At 40.2% G+C, this 17,384-nt stretch overlaps 1 protein-coding gene across 7 annotated transcripts in view; it reads right to left on the minus strand.

Annotated features, from left to right (window-relative positions):
- Positions 1-17,384, minus strand: part of LOC114867841 (cytoplasmic dynein 2 heavy chain 1) — a 70,671-nt gene that overhangs the window by 42,227 nt on the left and 11,060 nt on the right. For 5 of the 7 annotated variants that reach the window (XM_029170911.3, XM_029170909.3, XM_029170905.3 and 2 more), the window contains exons 27-59: positions 17,027-17,197; positions 16,603-16,761; positions 16,197-16,265; positions 15,838-15,992; positions 15,580-15,712; positions 15,364-15,481; positions 15,101-15,213; positions 14,871-14,984; positions 14,642-14,786; positions 12,400-12,605; positions 11,545-11,727; positions 11,171-11,353; positions 10,778-11,001; positions 10,462-10,577; positions 8,271-8,470; positions 8,014-8,145; positions 7,740-7,872; positions 7,352-7,559; positions 7,132-7,261; positions 6,786-6,941; positions 6,409-6,668; positions 5,267-5,513; positions 4,966-5,117; positions 4,668-4,812; positions 3,940-4,042; positions 2,750-2,914; positions 2,196-2,320; positions 1,680-1,928; positions 1,446-1,554; positions 1,234-1,347; positions 664-806; positions 255-336; positions 8-165 (exon numbers count right to left, since the gene is read on the minus strand). In XM_029170911.3, coding sequence (XP_029026744.1) covers positions 8-165; positions 255-336; positions 664-806; positions 1,234-1,347; positions 1,446-1,554; positions 1,680-1,928; positions 2,196-2,320; positions 2,750-2,914; positions 3,940-4,042; positions 4,668-4,812; positions 4,966-5,117; positions 5,267-5,513; positions 6,409-6,668; positions 6,786-6,941; positions 7,132-7,261; positions 7,352-7,559; positions 7,740-7,872; positions 8,014-8,145; positions 8,271-8,470; positions 10,462-10,577; positions 10,778-11,001; positions 11,171-11,353; positions 11,545-11,727; positions 12,400-12,605; positions 14,642-14,786; positions 14,871-14,984; positions 15,101-15,213; positions 15,364-15,481; positions 15,580-15,712; positions 15,838-15,992; positions 16,197-16,265; positions 16,603-16,761; positions 17,027-17,197 — 5,100 coding nt within the window. The remainder of the gene's footprint in view (positions 1-7; positions 166-254; positions 337-663; positions 807-1,233; positions 1,348-1,445; positions 1,555-1,679; positions 1,929-2,195; positions 2,321-2,749; positions 2,915-3,939; positions 4,043-4,667; positions 4,813-4,965; positions 5,118-5,266; positions 5,514-6,408; positions 6,669-6,785; positions 6,942-7,131; positions 7,262-7,351; positions 7,560-7,739; positions 7,873-8,013; positions 8,146-8,270; positions 8,471-10,461; positions 10,578-10,777; positions 11,002-11,170; positions 11,354-11,544; positions 11,728-12,399; positions 12,606-14,641; positions 14,787-14,870; positions 14,985-15,100; positions 15,214-15,363; positions 15,482-15,579; positions 15,713-15,837; positions 15,993-16,196; positions 16,266-16,602; positions 16,762-17,026; positions 17,198-17,384) is intronic. The other 2 variants (XM_029170912.3, XM_029170910.3) reach the window with 2 other exon arrangements.

The raw sequence follows: 17,384 nt of genomic DNA on the forward strand, positions 1-17,384 counted from the left end.
ATTTTACCTGAAGATGCTGTTGTCTTGTTGTGAGCTGGCTTTGCTTTCGGCTGTATAACGCAGTGTAAACATGCAGAAAGGCCATGTACTGGCTGGGGGTCGCACCATGTTCTCTACATGACTCGTGGACCATCAGGAACAATCGGCACAGGTCTTGCTCAGACCCTGTTGAGTTCAAAAGGTAAATAAGATTAGATATAGAGTAAATAATCATATATAACACAAAGCTTAACTTCATGTGTATTTACGCTTACCCGAGCTTTTCCTCTTATTTCCGTTTGCCCTTTCTTTCTCTTCCCCTCCTCCTTCTGCATTTGCCAGCAGTAGCTCAGGAATCTGACAAGATCCAGGTTCACAAACACCAGATGTGAAATGATAAAACTTTTTTTTTTCTGCTATTAAAGATGCTGTGCTAGGTCTGAGAGACCATGCGTAAGGACTTTTACTTTATAAGCTTTAAAATGATAAAGTCAGAAATGGTTCTGTGGTATGAGGTTACAGTAAAAACCTTTGTAAGACATGTGGCTACAACTGTTTGTTCGTTTTTTAGGCAGATACTGTATACAGGACATTTTCATCTTGAAAATGATCTCTTGATCATTAGGTTTCTCTTTATGTACAAAATCTTTCATCTTTCATCTACATTAGTCGTTTCCTTCTAACCTTTTTCATGCTGCTTTCAGACCACCCTTCCATCCACTGGACAGTACACTTGCGATAAAAAGCTGGGTTGCTCTCACAGTTAAGGGTGAAGTTAGAATTGGTGCAGTCCATAATCAGAACAATGTGGAGGTTCTGCTGGATTCCTAATTGGGAAATACACAGACAAGTCAAACCTTTCTAATAAAAGTCAAGTGAAGAAGTTCATTGTGAGTGCCGACAGCAAACAGGAGAGTAACACTGACAGTGTGAATACACGCACAAGCCTTTGTGTTAAAGATATTGCCCCTGAGGTGAATAGTGAGGGTGAGCAGGAAGCTTTTTAGAGGATTTACTTTGACAATAATGAAGATATTGATTTGTTTCTCTAACAGCAACTTCATCCTCAGTGACACTGCACCATTTGTGGAGGACATGCACCAGTGCACATAAGGGAGGCAGGAATGTGTCAGATACAATTACAGATGAGTATCTTGAGAAATAGTACACATGGTAAGGTTCTAAACAGCTGAGGGCGATCAGAAATAATTAATAACAGACAGGCTGTGGTATCAATAAATGTATAGTACTGACTGTAGGAGAAATAGTTGTAAAGGGGTCCAGAGTATCCATCCTGGGAGGCAGCATCTTTGAGAGGAGAAAGGAGGGGCTCTAGCTCCTCTGGGGTATACAGGCCTGGGACTTCGCCTGAAGCATAGCATAAAAAGAAATAATAGAGTATTTTCTTTCAAACTCATTCCTTTTGTATTGCTAAACACAGTAAAACCAGGTGTTTCAGTACACACCCGATGACAGCAGACTGTTGACCATCTCTAAGAAAGCTGGGTGGACAAACTGATAATCCTCCAACAATAGTACCACCTGCTGTCCCTCCAAACCTGCCAGCTGCATCATCTGCACATACAGTAGATTACACGTCTGATACACCTCAGGTTAAAACCCGCAATTATTCTTCAGTTATTTTGCAGAAAGTAGTTGGCACAATTTGAATCAGTAATATTTTGGACAATTTCCCTTACCGTCTTGAGATCACTGTTGAAATGCTTAAGACTATAACCACGGGAGATTTTAGGTGTGATCACCGTGTATCCATGCATGTGTGAAACCAGGCATGTGGCCGTGTGCCGACCCACTCCGCTCCGACCTGCCAGAAGCAGAGAGCCTCCAGGTCGACTCAAGACGCGATCAACTCTCGACACAAAGTCGCACACCTCCCAGAACAAGAGAAGGTCCAGCTCTCTGTTATCACGACTGTACAGCACTACTCCCTAAAGGCAGACAAGGCAGGAGCACACACAGATGAGGTGGTGCACCTCAAAGGGCTGCTAAGTACCATGAAATTAAAATGAGAAAATAAAGACAAAGTTAAATGAGCAGGTGAATGAGATACGATGATAGCACCATCAGAAGAGTCCTGCTTAAAAGTGCCCAGCCAGAACAGTCTTAGAAGTATATGATTAGAAAAAAAACATAAAGTGCAGTTACAGTAAGAGGAGAGGTCTTATTTACATCAGACAACACACATCACTGCGTACCTTCTGTATGACTTGTTTCAAGTCAGCATAATCGAGGCGTCCCAGTTGTTTACCATGAGAAGGTAGAGACTGGCCTGGAGCAATTAGAGCTCCTTCAGAGGCTCCCCATGTGACATAGAAGCCGTCTGCGCACAAAGGAATTAATACACACTGTTAGTTACACAGCTGCATATGCGACTTAAAACACACACAAAGTGAGCACTGCATCGCCAGGACTGCCTCCGTCTCTTTGGTGTGTTTAGTGTAGCTGCCAGCACTGCAAGCCTTTGTTTAACAGTTTGAAGGGCTTTGGCTATAGACATGTCATAGTAATTAATTATTAGCCAGGCCCTGTTCTTGATCACTACATCTCTTTGTAGTTGAGCCAGCTTTTTTTTGCTTGTTTGCTGGCTTACAACATTAGTTTGCAGAAAGAGGACCAGTTATGACACAGTGTCAGTATTTGTCAAGCATTTCATGTGCTGCTGTACACGTTTATTAAAGACATGCTAATTTAAGAAAATCTGAAGTGATATAAATACAGAAGCATTGGTGCCAGCACATCCGTCACATACCAGTCATGTTGTCTATAGCATCAGAGCCCCAGTCTCCCCGAATGATGGAGGAGAGGATGTTATCAAAGGTGTGAAGGTCTTTTGAGGAAACTAACCGGTCCCTGAACAGCCTCCTGGCCTCATATGCTACGACCTCCAACACGCTGTCTGTCACATTGGATTGAGCTAAAAAGGCAGAAATGTGATGCACATATATAGGTTTGGTTACACAGTTTGTCATTTACACTGGAGGGCGTTTGCTGATTTGTTTCTAATCACACCACTACATTTTAGTGACTCTGTTTAAATGATTATATTCAGCTTTTCTGTTACAGAAGTGATAGTTTTGCAGCAAAGGTCACATTCTTGTTGAATCAGGCATTAAAATTTTCAATAAACAATTAATTTTAGAGAATTTAAATAAAATGAAATAATTCATTACAATAATTCAAAAATTTGATTACAGCCCATTAAGTTAGAGAAAATGGGGAAATAACAACAACAATAATTTAATAATGGTTAACTTGCTATTAATATATTAAATGTATGTCACATTTACACTCATTCACCACATACACAAACACAGGAACAAGTCCCAAATAAAGTTGAAGAGTATGTTTGTTACCAGAGTGAAGGTGTGCAGCCAAAGAGAGAAAGGAAAAAGAAGTAAGAGTTATTTAACTATTAATTATAAGTGTAGGACAAATGTGTGTCTGGTGACGTGTTTAATTATTCTAAATGATTGGACTTACTATCACTGGAGGAACACATTGCAGTAGCAGAGCAAGATTAAGAAGAGAGGGGGCGCAAGAAAGATGAAAGGACAGCAAAGGAGAGAAGAGAATGATGAATAAGGGAGTGACAGACAAGTGACAGGGAGAACGTAAGAAAAGAGAGAAGAGACCGGAGGAGAGTGATCGAATAGAAAGAAAAGTGTGAAACCTGTAGACAGTAGCTTTAAGCCATATCACAACAAGTGAAGTCATGTAGTGCTTCTTTTGATTCGGATTTCAGTGCTAACAGAATTATTAATGCTCAATGCTCATAAGCAGCAAAAATAATTAATCTACATGGAAACTCCAAGGAAGTAGTGGAAAGAAAGAAAGATCCCTCTTTGGCAATTCTTAAATATTTGAATCAAGCGAGTAGAGAAGATTCAACAAGCTTACACAGAGCTATAAATGTGCATGTTGTTCCATGTGTTTAGTTACCTGCAGTGAGGTCATATCTCAGCAGGCTGAGGACCCATTCTGTAAGAATACAGGGGGTAAACAGGTAGTGACTGTAATCATCCACTGTGAACTTAGCTTTCATCTGAGGGGATAAAAACACATAAACACACATGATAAAAATGTCCTAATCATCAAACAATTAATTTATTTTTCGGCATAATGCTACTGTAATTAATGCATTAGAGCAACGGATTACTTTTATATTTAGTCTTCAGTGCTAGAGTACAGTTTGTTAAAAGATAAGAGCAAGAATACTCTGTCAGTCAACTTATAAATAAATAATTTCTGGCACAAAGGAATAACTGTATCAAATAATTACTTGAAAATGTCACATATAATTAGCTTGGCTGTTATGTGACTGTAATTAAGACTCCAAGAGGTTTAAAAGAGAAGGATTTTTTTTTCACCAGTGACAATAAATTTCAGACACCTTTGAATGTAAATGATATCTGTGCATGTTTACAAGCTAGGTAGGAAGGTGTTCTTTTAAAGCATACGGGGGCAGAGCGACTTTCCTGCAAAGGGCATTGAGTCTGGATGTAGCTGCTTATTTCTCATCTGTAAAACAAGCATGGGTTCAATGTGCAATCACTCAAATTCAAATTAGAGTCCCCAGCGACTTGTTTATGCTTTCAGCTTCTCAGGCAAGAATATGTTGCTACAAATATAAATGTGAGAATGAATAAGCAGCCTGTCCAATTCAATACCTGTTCGTACAGCTGCACAAGAGACCCAGCCAGCTGGTGTGTCTTCCCTGTGCTAGCCCAGGCTGCCTGGCTGCCCAGGCTATGCCGGAGAACTGGCTGCAGGTATGCTGAGTAGATAGTCTGCAGCTGCTCCCTGTCTGGATAGCTAAGGGGAGAGACCAAAAACAACAGATGCAGGTAGGGAAAGAAAGAATGAGGGCAGATCAACATCAAAACGTAAAGGAGAGCGAGAGGGAGGTGGGGCTAATGTTGGTATAGAGAATTAATGTGTGCAACTTCTAGAGTGTATGTAACTTACTCTATGGTGCAGATGCGTACAATGGAGGAGAAGCGGGAGGTGAGTGAATGACTCCCAACAGCACCTCCTGTTGACATGGATGCCACCATCTGGATGTTCTCAAGACTCACCCACTCCAGGTTTTCATCATAAAATCCATTATATGTCAACACCTAGAGAAGGTATGGAAAGTGAGAGAGAAATGTCTGATTGTAACTGATTTTAAGGTTCATAAATCACATCAAAATTAAGTTAAGCGATATTGTGAATCCAATTCAAATGTCCAAATGTTTTTGTCTTTTTGTTGGATAATAAACTCTACCTGCTGCAAGAAGGCAGTGAGGTTGCTAGTCCCCCATTTGTCCGGTTTGGGTAAGTTGACATCTTTTAGATAAAGCACCAGGTTCTCACAGTCCTTAGGTCTGAACACTCGGCCAGTGTTAGAGCTGAGCAACAGGCAGGTTTGACTGAGCTTCTGTAGGACATGGCGGGATGACGTCTGTGCACTGCAGTGAACCACAGCGACTTGGGTGGACCGCAGCTGAGAGAAGGCATAACGCAGGAGCATGCTAAAATAGAAGATAAGCAAAAAGGTCAGGAAGGAAACAGGTACAGTAATTACAGAATGAATGTTTGATGGACAAGAAATTATCTCACAGGAGATTAATGCTTCAACCACACCCTGCTTTCACTTTTATACAGCTTATATTTAGGACGATGTCAAAACAGCAGTAAACGAAGGGAGTTAAGCTTTAGCTCTGTGTTTGCCAGGAGGGGCTCATGGGATCATGAGCCCAGTGAGTTCAAAACAGACCCGAAGGCAAAGAGAGATATTTTGTGAGGGCACAAACAGACAGAGAATAATTAGAAAGTAAAAACATGCGCGTGCATGCTTCTTCCCGTGCATGTGTGTATATTAATTAGATGTTCTTTTATCAGAAGAATAAGCTGACAAAACCCACAGCTTCAATGGCACAGTGACCTTTCAGGCAAAGCAATGCAAGAGAAGGGAATGAGAAAAGGCATAAGTGAGAGAGGACTCAACTGGAGTGTAAAAGGCAAACTGAGTGACCCTTGTTCTTTAAACCCCTGGAGAGTGAAGCAATTACTTTTGAAGCAACAACACTGTACACATACACAAGTAAGAGGGCATACATCAACACTCATATGCAGATCTGGTTCTTCTTGTGACTTGTCAGTGCCTTTAAACTAAAGGTCAAGTCTTGAATAAAAGATACTCTGATATCAGTGTTGATTGTGGGCTTTTGTTATTTTCATTGTCCGCATTCCAGTGCCTCTGTCCCACAAGTTCAAACACACACATTACATGTGTTGATGTTTGAATTTGTATGTAAAACAGTCGCTTTTCATGTGTATACCATATACAATATACTGTATACATATCCACACCTATATACATTTACATTTGCCAGTGTGTGTACAGTATGTATTAGCATGCATTACCCCTTTCCACAGCCCTCTGGCCCAACCACCATGAAGGGCTGCCGATGTTGAGAAGTCAGCCATGGGAAGAAACATTGCAGACCCCTCTGCATGTCTGGTGTCTCGATGACAGGAAGCGCGTGAGTGTGAGAAAGCTGCTCCAGTGTGAGACCCTCAGGACGTTGGAATGTATAAGCTGCTAGATGGCCACTGTTAAAGTCATAGTAGGTGTCTAGTGGTTTTCTGGCATCTGGTGGGCTTTCTCTAGCCCAACTTAGCAACTAAACAGGGGCAAAAAAGATAGATTTCACATAGATCCTTCATTAGCACTTGGAATGTTGACTTTCTGCTGTAAGAAGGTTGTAAAACATGTCCATTTTGAGGTTAAAGATCATTACCTCTTTGGCAAACTCCTGTCGTGTTTTGAGATTGAGGTTTCCTCCCAAACCCCTAAGAAGTGCAACAATGAACTGACCCCGCTCTGTCACAGCACTGAGATGTGACAGACCATTGAACACTGTACCGACCACACTAGTCTCCACTACGAAGTCATTCTGATTTAAGGCAGATGGGAAGATAGATATAAAAATACAAGTTGGTTTAAAATAAAACAAAAACACGAGACACCACTAACATTGAGTGTTACTATACTACCATTGCTACTATTAAATATGCAAAAATACTTATTAGTGCTAATGGAGTTTCTTATTGCCAGAGTAAGGAAGTGGGTGAGGTAAAGGTTACCTGCTTAAGGACCCAGTCCAAGGCCCGTTGGAAGTAATCCCCCAGCCAATTTTCTAGATTACTGCGACACGCCTCTGGCTGAGCCCGCAACCAAGACTTCACCAAAGCAGCCACATCTATGTCCTCATCGCTATAGGTACATAGGGAAGAACTTATAAACAGAACACAGGTAACAAAAAAGATGGATTTTGGCCACAACATTTGAAGAAGCCTGACTGACCTTAGAAATATCATGCCCATGCGAGAAATGGTGGCTGGTGAAGCACAGCTAAGATCATGTGTCTCGAACAAGAAGTTAACGTTTGGTCCAAACTGGATGCGTTCTCCGCTGGGCATGGTTAACAAGCGATTATCATCCAGAACAGAGTTAAGACTCTCAATCCACTCTGGGTCGATATCCCCATCACACACAATCCATGAGTTCACCTCTAGAAAAGGACACAGCATATTTTTTGTGGATATTGTGGATGCATTTCAGTTAAAGAAGTGTTCTGGGTGTAGAGTACAATTTTAACTAAAGTGAACAACACTGAGCTGTGCATTCCACCCAAACTGAAAAATGTGTCTATTAGGGTGCTGTTTGTCTCATTTGAATATGATCTTCTTACCCTGTGGTTCTTTGACCACATTTCTTGCACTGTGTGTGAGGACACCATCAGCCCACTCCCTGGTGTCCATGTCTATGTGTCCCAGTAGCTGCTGTCTGGGCATGGCCTTGGGGTTTATTGTGTACTGTTTCACCTACAGAAACAGAAAGATGGCACTTTAGGTTAAAAAATAACATTTGAACTGCTTCATTATAATTTGAATTTATGTTTTTGATACTAAATAATTCCACAACAATGAATAAAAAAAATGAAAGCATGTTTGCCTCTTACTCACCACTTTGCCCGTTTTACTGAGCGCGGCTCTAAGCATTTTCCAGAGCGTTGACTTCCCTGCTCCACTCGGCCCTACAATGACTACACCCATGCGTTGTCGGAGCTGTTCATTCAGCTCCAATGCCTTCTTCAGCTACACAGAGATAGATAAACAGTCAGAAATAATCAGTGGAGAATTATCTTAAACACTGACATCCCAGATGTACCATAACTAAGTGTTTACAGTATCTAGCTAATAAATATGTAGCCTTGATTTACCTGGTTGGGTATAAGCTCAAGTTGTGCCTCTTTGTAGACTTGTTCCAATGCATGCATTAGAATCTGGTCCTCCACATCAGTGAAATTAACTCCAGAGAAAACATCTTTGATCAGAGCGTCGAATCGAGAGCTATCGGCAAATGTCAGCTTGGACATGGTGTTGAGCCTCAATGCCTGCAATACCAGGCTACTCTCCTGAACTGCATGTAGATGAAAAAGATTGATTGAATTCCCATCCCACAATAGGGCAGTGACATAAGGTGCATTTAAAGTTTGTGCTACACAATATTATTATTGTTTTTACTGGTAAAAAATAGTAATAATAAAAAAAAATAGAGAACAATACACAAAAATAGATGTATGAAAGTTCAGATGTTGGATTGTTATTGCTTTGCCCTGTTCTTTAAGGTGTTAATTACTAAAGCATATCATTATTTAGGAAACTGCCAATACTCTGTTCTGTTTTCAAATGATGGCCTTTCCCTGCAGGCAAAAATGTGATGTTATTTTCACTCTTGGCCAAACTACACACAGATACAAGAAACCATTGGGGACTCATTGACAAGCAGGATGTATCTGGTGTGTCTGTGTGAGTGTGCATACGTATACACAGCTGGGTGGTGGAATATAAAGGTCTGCGTTCAGAACAAGTCAAATTATATGAAAGGGCGTACGGGAGTATTGAAAGGTAGACACATGAAGAGAAAGGGAGGGTAAGGAGCAGGGGGCAGTGATGGGAAGAGAGCAGCATCGATAGCCAGGTAAGGAGAGGTCGGGGGGAGATGCTGAGGAGGTAAACAACAGAACTCTGGCAAAGTGTTTAAAAAGGGGGAAGGACAAAAGTACAAAGAAGTAAAGGCTTAAGGAAGGAAGATTTAAAGGGTGTATCTGAGTTTAACTGAAGGTGCAGCATATTATCGGATTTAAAGAGAAACAGCAGGTGTAATAATCAAAAACACTCCTGCATAGTACAGTATTCATAAAACTACATTCAAGAGCTATTCACACATGGAGATGCAACATTGTCAAAACATTCTGAAGTGGGAGCCTTTTGGCTGCATGATAAGCATCTTAAGCTTTGACAGATCTTCAGTTTTTCCTCTAATGTTTTTCATCAGCTTCATGCAGCACCTTTAGCAAGTTTTAGGTAGACAGTGACCAAACACTCACTCAACATTATGCTTTCAGACCTTTGAGTTTGTATGAAAAAAGATTAAATGGAAAAATAGAACTTTGTACTGGCACCAGAATACACAGCATGTGAATGCTGACATTGTTGACTGTGAATATGAGTTACTGATTAAAGATACTAAATGATGACACATATGGCTGTTGGCTGTCTGTAGTATTCTGTACTGGATAATTGATGTTCCGTTACAATCTGTTGATGGCTGTCACAAGTAGGGAAAAAATCTAGCATTCAGAATCTACAACATACCGTACTTTAGAGTTGCATATGTCAGGTGGCTGATTAAAAGTCATGGCTAAAAATAACGTTCTGGAGGTGATTTGGAACTAATTCAGTTTAACAGATTCAGTGGCTCAGGCCCTTCAGTCAGCACTTAACATGTAAATTAGGCATGTGGATATTAAATGCTGCAGCTTTTCTTTTTATGATTTTCTGTGGATTTATAAGTCTGTTATATTCCTTACATTAGCAATGTATAGTATATGCAGACTATAGACCTATGAACAGGTATCATAAGTGAACATTGGCACAAATAGCACTGTTCAGTCCTTCAAAAGAGGAAAATAACAGAAACAAACAAAATAATTTGCATTCATTTGTTACTATATTTTTTTTACCATTTACAGTAAAAAGCGTGAATAGTGTCACAAACTGAATAGTGACAAACGAACCAAGTCAGTTTTCACAACTGTCAGGTCTACCTGCCTCAGGAAACCAACCACTATACCACATAATACAATAGATATAGAGTCATGACAACACACTTAAAAGAATACTGTACCACTTTCAGGCTCAGGTGACATGATATTCAAATTAAGTTGTATATGGTCAAAATGTTTGTATCATTTGTTGTGTTACTGTGGCTGTGGTACTACTGTATGTGCTGTGTACTGCATAGCCACTTCCCCCTAACTTTGCTGTCATGCTCCACTACAGGAAGAGGAAAAAATGCCCTGCAGAAATTGTATTCCTTAAAATAAAAAATAGCCAGAGGGGTCTTACTCTTGTCCTTGTCATGGCTCCTCCTCTGTTGCTGCAGGAGACTACCACAGGCCTTCAGCACCGTCTTCAGAGCACGCAAGCCCCAGTCATAGTGCTGTTGGGGAGTCAGTAGCTCCCTGAACAGACAAATCAAGGCGCATTTTCACACATATACACTCTCAGTCGACTGCAATTATACGAGTAAAAGCAAGAAGATAACAAAAATCGAAAAACTACATCGCAGGGGGAGAAGAGTAAATTTAAAAATGCACACAAGCAAACTGCCAGCAACAACATAACAAAACTGACCAGGCTGGCATAAACCGGGAAATTTTACCTGGCCAAGTTGAAGATGGCCACCAATTTACGTCCCAGTATTTCTCCATTTTTGAAGCCTTCAGAGTAAAGAATGACCTCGGCAATGAGCTCATTGTCAGGCCTGCTCATGGCCACTGGCCTGAAGAGCTGCTTTAGGTTGTCTGGAAGCTTCTGCCTGCCTCCATAGCCTTTCCCCGCTGGGTTTAAAGTGATGAACACACCAGAGTTTGGGTCCAACTCCACCTGCAGGATCAAGATTTATGAACCAACCACACAAAAGAAAAACTAACAGATGCTGAAAGGTACAAACCTGAACCGGGTACAAGTCATTGTGTGTATTTATGTGAATCAGCAAAAAGACAGTTGTTATATTGGTATCGGTATGTGTGTGATTTAGTTTTTATTTTCTGACCTCCTTCCCCAACAGTTCACATGTGTTCTTGTGATGTTTGAGAGAGTCTTGAATGGCTTGAATCTGCATGGAAACTGCAGATAGAACGGCTTCCTCTAAACGATTAAACTCATCAAAGCAGCCCCATGCGCCACACTTCACCAGGCCCACAAAGATTCTTCCCATTGACTTTACATCAATGCCCTAGAAAACAAAAACAAACAAAAAATCCTCAAGAAGAAATGATTGCAATTACTAATCTTGTACAATGTGCATGTTTGTGATGATTGAAGATTAGAAAGTGTACAGGTATGTGTTTTGGTTTATTAAGCACACTCTTAGATGAAAATTAAAAATGCTAAACCATTTAAATAGTCTCTAAAAGAATCTTATACCTCATCACAGTTAAACACCAGCACCTGCCGTCCAAACAGTCCCCCAAGGGCTTTGACTGACTCAGTTTTGCCTGTACCCGCAGGACCATAGGGATTTCCCCCAAGTCCCATCTTCATGGCCTGGGTCAGGGTCAAGTAGCACTTATCAGTCAGTGGAGTGTGCACCAGCTTCGGCGCATTTCCCTAGGAGATAAGAGATGCAGAATGGGAAAGAAAGAGAGTCATAAGAAGAACGAAAGTGACAGCACACAATGAAATGGAAAGAGAGTGGGACACGGAGTAGGGGGAGTAAAACAGCAACAGAGGGGAAAGACAAAAAGGACATATGATGGATTAAAAAGGGAGGAGTGAAAATGAAATGAAGAAAAAAGAAAAAAGACTGAGTGAGAGACAGAGTCCAATGCATTTTTCAGGGGAACTGCAAAAGGGAATGCAGAATGATATGATTCTCTGCATCTCTGCATAAACAGTGCCCCCAAAAGGCAAAAAATTAGAAGTGTTCCCTTTTGAGTCTAATATTGGATTGACTAAAATAAAGCATAGTATGGATGTCTGACAAATGTATGGATGTCTGATATTGAATATGAAACTGTCTTATGTATATTACATTATCAGAGTGTAACAATAGACTGTTCGGTTTCTCAGGGTTTCATGTGTACTAGGGTGGATCCCCTTAGACTCAGAGCGGAGAGAATCAAAGTACAAATCAACCTTTTGGAAAATAAGTGATTTAAGCTGTTTTAGCAAAACTCAAATAATTTCATACATGACCAGGCTAAGAAGAAATATGAAGTTAATCTTAATTATTTAATCATCTGTAAAAACAACAGAGCATATGAAGACATGGCAACACACCTGGTATTCATATGTATAGTAGAACTCTGCATCCACCATGTGTATGCGGCAGCATTTGTCTGATCCCATGTAGAAACGAAGCTGCTTCTTCCAGCTCCAGGCTTCATGACTACTAACCCCAGTCTGGTGAAGCTGCTTCACCACACTGATGTTGTGGATGATATCAAGAATTAAAGCCTTCAGCTTCAACTGGAGGACACTGGAGTCTGTACAGGAACAAACGCACAAGATGGCAAAAGTGGTAAATAAATGTGACATCATCATTTACAAGTTTTGTAAATGGCGTGACCATTTGGTGACAAGCATTTGAACGTTTTTACAGTATAATGATTAAAATTCCCAAAGGATCTTAGAAACCTAGTTTTCCTTCCCATTGTTTTAATGCTGTGCTTTTATTTTAGTGTATTTTGTGTTTTTGATAATAAACCAACAGCATATTGAAGTCATACTTAGATAAGCAACCCTGCCTGGTCTTTCAGAGCTGCGTTGTTGTAAATAGATGCTATTAGACCTTTTTTGTAAACAGAAGAGCAATAGCTTTAGGTTACCAAAGAGCAATACAGGAAAGCTGCTTTAAAGTAAAAAGAAGAATTGTATCGATTGTTGAAAAGAAAAAATGGGACCACTCACTGTGCAAACAAAGCTGAAAGCGGAGCAATAAGGTTACTCCACCAATAAGACAGCAATGTAGAATGTAAGCAGGCACACTGATATCCTAGAAACTCAATATGATGGAGCAAAACAGGCTTAACTGGCAATAAATAAACACACAAAACATAACAAAGGCACAAAGCTATTTGGAGCACTGTGACTGTCATTAACACTGAGCACTTTGATTCAAGAACTGGATGCACTGGGTGCACTGTATGTATGCAGTAATGTATGACTGACGTCAGCCTTGCCCAAGTGTTCAGCTTTGTCTCTGTGCTAGAGGAGCGTTTCATGTCTCTCCCTGTGTGGGTTTACAGCGCACTTATAGAGACTGGATAATTAGATTCTGTTTTTTGCTATTGCTTTCCCTTCTTTAATCAGCACTGTGACTCCACAGTCTCCAAAACCTTTCAGTTTAAGGATGCCAGTATATAGATCCACTAGACCACAATATGATCCACATACAATATATAATAACCTTTATCTGGCATAGCTAATCACAAAGTTTAACATGGCAGACTAAATTAACAAATTAAGATTTGCCAGTAACACGTTATCCAAATGATACAAGCATTTCTTTTATGGATGCTTTTATATGTGATAGAAACGTGTAATTTGGCAGCAATGTCCCGTGAAATTATGCCAGTACGAGGGTTATGGAGGAGCTTCTCATCTCATGCATGAATAAGAAACCTTGATTTAAATTTAAAAGTCCTTTTTACAAAATCAAGTTCTGTATAAAACCCTGCTGTCATGATTTATGCAGCCCCAGGGCATTAAATTAGCCGGCAAGCACCTGCATCTACAACTTTAAAAGGGTGCTGCCCCTCTGTAGCCTCCTGTGTCTTAGGAGAGTTCCACATGAGCAGTTGTTTGACATTAACCTCTCAGTCTTAAGTAAAGACACAAGATTTTGTCAAGAGTCCAATAATTAACACCGCAAGAGTTTGATAGTGGAAGAAAGTGTCAAGAAGTCACTGTTTCTAAGGACAGTCACAGAGAGGTGACTATTAAACTAAAGAATGTGACACCAAATAAGCAGTTTGGGTATTTAGTCTGATACCAGATGTTGTGGTGTTCTTTCAGAGGTGAATGAGTTTAGAGCAAAGATGTTACAGCATATGGCTGTAGATGTGAAAATGCTATGGATACATATGAATGTAATAAACAATAAAAGTATATTATGAAATAGTTACAACATTTTTAATGGAATTAGCTTTACATCTAACAATCTAATAAACGTGAACATGCTAGTGTTGAAGTTGTCCATGTAAAAAAATGTATTTTGATGTATATTGATTCTTGGCCACTAGAGGTCAGAAGACCACGAAAGAAAGCTGACTTGGGTCATTGGTTGGAACTGTTAAAGCTTGATTTACACTTGTGAATTCTATGCAGAGTCTCTCTCCAAATGTTTATAGCACAACATTTTGCACCACAAGACACTGCCAAACAAAGTGTCCCAAAACAATATAGTTACCTAAAAATGTGTCAGTAAACTAAAATATGTCAGAAATTCTACCTAAATGAACATGTGAGAAAAAAATGGAGTTACAGGACACAAATAATTCATCAGAGCATCCACACAAACCTGTGTGATCATCAGAGCCGGTGTCCACTGTAGTGTAGTGTTCCAATTTGGCACTGAGCTCCAGTTCAAGCTGCTGCAGCTTTTGCTCTTTTAGAGCTCTTTCCACATCTTCAGTAAACTGAATTTGCTCAGCAAGACACAGAATCTGAGAAGATGAATTAAAACATGAAACACATTGGTTGTCTATACTGAGACTTGATTTCAGTGGTTATAATGCATGTGTAAGTACCTGTGAAGGGTAGCGTGAGGGGTCCACCTCGCCTTTCTTTCCTGCTGACACACACTCATACAGCAGGTGCTTCAGTGTCTCCTTCATTTCTGAAGACAACTCACTCAACCACACCTACAAAATAATACAAACAAATTAACAAATTGTGTGCAAGTGAAAACATTGTATAAAGACAGTGTTTAGGTTTGAAGACCCGGTAACGAATCAAACACAAAAAACAACAGCTTTACCTCCACAAGACTGGAAATACGTATGAGGTTTCTGAGTGGCACTATTTCTCCTTCCAAAGAACACATAGCAACAATGTGCTGGCACTGGTCATCAAATACAACACTGTGGATTCCTGCATGATTAATACACATATACACACACACACACACACACACACACAAACACGACTTCAATGGCAGCGGAAGATTATACAATGGGACAAATGGGGTCAAAGGAATAGAACAAGGTGTTCAGACACACTAATAAAACACATGTTTCTGACCAGCAAAGAGTTTCTTGAGATGTGACTGGATGACAGTTGGGTTGGTTGCCTGTCCAAGGATCTCCAACAGATCATCGTCCCCTATAAAATAAAACCGCGGGAACGCAGAACGCTTCTCCTGGAATAATCACCCACAAACACACAAAAAAAGTGAAAATGTGATTATGTGATCCGCGTGCTGCTGTCTTTGCAACAAAGATGCAGATGTCTGCCTACCTCCAGGAACTCATTAAGTGACTTTTGGCAACGCTGCAGCTGATCTAGTATGGTGACCAAGGAATTTCTGATGCCAGCCCTAGCGCTCAAAGAAACAACTCTGTTGTCTCTCTGAATATCTGACATTATACACCTGTTACACATGCAGAAAAAGTGTAGCACACATGATGAAAGAAAATACAGCCATATACAGTACATGGATACATGTATAGTATTTAAGCCTGGTCAATAATGAAACAAGGACCTCCCACAAAATACCTGAAATCTTCATCGACACGTTTGAAGCGGGCCTCCTCCCGGGGCAAAGCCCCTCGTCCAAAGATGGGCTCCAGATAAATCCAACGCCTCTGTATGGCATTCAGACTCAGCAGGTACTCGTCCAGGTCTGATAAACGTACCTCCCACAGACTAACCTGATCATACAAGGAGTAAGTAGTGACAACGGTTAGTGTTGCTCAATTAAGGATTTGAAAACAGTGATACATATGAAACAAAAATACTCAAACTCTGCACCAGGTAATGAACTAAAAGGAGTACATTAACACACGTTGAAATAAAACAAAACACTAAATATTTAAGCTTTAATTTGAATATAAAAAATACATTCATGACCTGACCTTGTCTTGGAAGCTGCGGTAGTATGGCGAGTCCTTCAGGGACTGCAGGAGACAGCGGTTATCTCCCACCTACATATGACAGGAATGGTGATTAAGTCTTATATTTTTGCTGCCCCTAACAGTTTATTTAATGAGACCAGTGTTTCATTTTTGTACATAAATCTACACCAATCCCCACAGAAAAAAAAGATGGACATCTGTCCATCATACCATCATATTTATTTACTTAATTATAACTGAGGCTTTCCAGGTTCCTCAAGGAAGCAGCCATCTGCTAAAATAAATTAAAACACTAATTATATAATAAAACTTGAATTAGACACAAATTGTGTCATGCTGATGGATGTCAATTATTTGTTGGAGCCAATATACTTGAGAAGCTTTTTGTGTGTATTCATATATCCACCTGGTTGACAATATCTTTCCAATCCTTAATGAGGGTGAGGGTGCGTCCGCTGCTGTCTGTGTACTCAGTAAAGTTGAATGTAGCTGCAGCTCCCCACAAATCCAGCTCCCTCAGCGCTTCTCTGATCGTCACCTCTGCCTGGGCCCGGCTGTTCAGATCCTACATTCAAGCACACACATATACATACATACAGTACTGTATGCTGCAATCATTTGTGCCCAGCAAAAACAGCAGTCAATCAATAAACCATTTGTGTTCAGTCCAATATCATTGCAAACTGTAAAGATGGGCCTGTTTTATGTGGCCTGCCAGAAATGTAATGTAGAATTTTAGAATTTGCTACGTGAGCACAAAACTTGATTTCACTCTTATGAGAAATGTTTGGTCAGTATTCATGTGTATTTGGATGTGTGAGTGTACAAACCTTGAGCTCCAAGGCCTTTTCTATGATGGTATTTGATACACTAAGGAGGTCATTAAAGGTAAGCCTTTCTAAAGTTGTTCCTCTCGGTAGGCCCAGTAAACGGAACATGTCCAACCAGTGGTCCTGAGATAGGTGCTCCCCACGCGCATACTTCAACAATGGGACCATGTTCTAGACATATAAATATGTGAGTTAAAATAAAAGCACAGAGTACTTAAACTTGCACGTACAAGAAAAATTGTGTGCTGTCAAAAACGATTCTGTTTTTAAAGCTACAAAATTCTGATCATACTATACATAGATTGTCCACACAGCATGAAAGTCAGTCAGCATTGCTGTTATTGCATAATAACTCAGT

Source organism: Betta splendens, chromosome 13 (genome assembly GCF_900634795.4).
Source record: "Betta splendens chromosome 13, fBetSpl5.4, whole genome shotgun sequence".
NCBI lineage: Eukaryota > Metazoa > Chordata > Actinopteri > Anabantiformes > Osphronemidae > Betta > Betta splendens.